The 1,621-nt window shown below is 40.3% G+C and overlaps 1 protein-coding gene across 1 annotated transcript; it reads left to right on the top strand.

Moving 5' to 3' along the window:
* Nucleotides 1-368: 368 nt before the first annotated feature.
* Nucleotides 369-1,280, top strand: LOC141666024 (2-hydroxyisoflavanone dehydratase-like). The gene has a single exon (XM_074472010.1). It carries the CDS (start codon nucleotides 369-371, stop codon nucleotides 1,278-1,280), a length of 912 nt encoding a protein of 303 aa, XP_074328111.1.
* The last annotated feature ends 341 nt before the right edge of the window (nucleotides 1,281-1,621 follow it).

Below are 1,621 nucleotides of genomic sequence, written 5' to 3'. Positions count from 1 at the left end.
TTCCTGTACATAAAAATACTAGAAAATTGGATATAACCCCCGAATCATTTATAGATTTCACTGATAAAATAAAAAATTATTATCATCCTACTCTAATTGCATTTTACTTTTTTGGCTGACTTGATCTTCAATTACCTTCTGTGCAAGCTATGAGGTCAAATCTGGATAGACAACACAAGTGGGAGAAAGGATAAAAAACCGAGACTTTCTCGTAAAGAAAACAAGGACGCTGACTACTGAGTACTGATAATCTACTTGTAACTAACACAAGTCACCTCGTATAAATAGACACAAAAACAAACACAAACACTCCTCGTACAACACACACAAAAACAATTACTCACATCTCAATCACAACTTCAGCAAAAATGACATCCTCGGAAACTGAACTAGTTCACAACTTTCCTCCTTTCTTCCAAATCCTCAAAAACGGCACCGTTAAGCGTTTCTTCAACGACCCTTTCTTTCCTACCACCGGCGATGAGCCCAATAGCGACGGCGTTTTGACTAAAGACGTCGTCGTTTCGTCTGACCCTAAAGTCGGTGCGCGTCTCTTCTTGCCCAAAATAACCGACCCGACCCGGAAACTCCCGCTCCTTGTTTATATCCACGGAGGTGGGTTTTCGATCGGGTCGGCTTGTAATCAGCTTTTTACGAGCTACGTTATCTCGCTCGTTGCGAGCGCTAATGTGATAGCTGTTTCTGTTGATTATCGATTGGCGCCGGAAAATCCTATTCCGGCCTGTTATGAGGATTCGTGGGAGGTTCTGAAATGGGTCGGTTTTCACGGGTTGGGTCAAGGATCTGACCCGTGGTTGAACAAGTACGCTGATTTTTCGAAGGTGTTTTTAGCGGGTGAAAGTGCAGGTGCTAACATTGCACATAACATGGCTGCTCGGGTCGGGTCAGAGGATCCGGGAATGAAGATATCGGGTATGGTTTTGGTGCATCCGTTTTTCGGGAACAATGAGGTGAGTCCAATGTGGAAAGTGATATGTCCGGATATAAGTGGGTATGATGACCCGAGATATAACCCGGCTGCGAATCCTGGTTTGATGGGTAAGATAGGGTGTGGGAAGGTGTTGGTGTGCTGTGCTGAGAATGATGATTTCAAAGACAGGGCAGTGAGTTATTATGAAGCTTTGAAGAAGAGCGAATGGAGTGGTGAGGTTGAGATATTTGAGACAGAAGGTGAAGGCCATGCGTTTCATGTTTTTAATCAAGGTTGTGAGAAAGCTGCGGTACTCAAGAAGAAAATGGCTGATTACTTCAATAATTGACATGACAAAGATTTGTGTTTCTGCATGAGCACGTAACATCTTTGTTGAATAAAATGTGAAAAATAAGGCAGTGACTTTGATTTTATCGGTTTGTGTAGGTTTTTGCCTTTGGTTTAGTTTGCTAGGTTCCTGGCTTGATTCGAATAATGACTGCTTAACGGACTTGGAGCAAGCTCTATGTAATCTTAGTAGATTTTTTTGGTTAATTCATTTTAATTTGACTTTGTTTTCCTTATCTCGAACTGAGTTTATTTTCAATTTTTCACTAAACAATTTTACTTTTAATCTTTTGATAAAATAATTTATTATATTTACAGATTTTAATTAAACATTTTTACTAT

The sequence above is a fragment of the Apium graveolens genome, chromosome 6 (genome assembly GCF_009905375.1).
Source record: "Apium graveolens cultivar Ventura chromosome 6, ASM990537v1, whole genome shotgun sequence".
NCBI lineage: Eukaryota > Viridiplantae > Streptophyta > Magnoliopsida > Apiales > Apiaceae > Apium > Apium graveolens.
The sequence above is the reverse complement of the archived record's forward strand: the minus strand, read 5'-3'. Positions and strand labels throughout refer to the sequence as shown.

Coding starts and splice junctions, on each gene's coding strand:
- LOC141666024 (XM_074472010.1), top strand. CDS start 369: ATGACATCCTCGGAAACTGAACTAGTTCACAACTTTCCTCCTTTCTTC.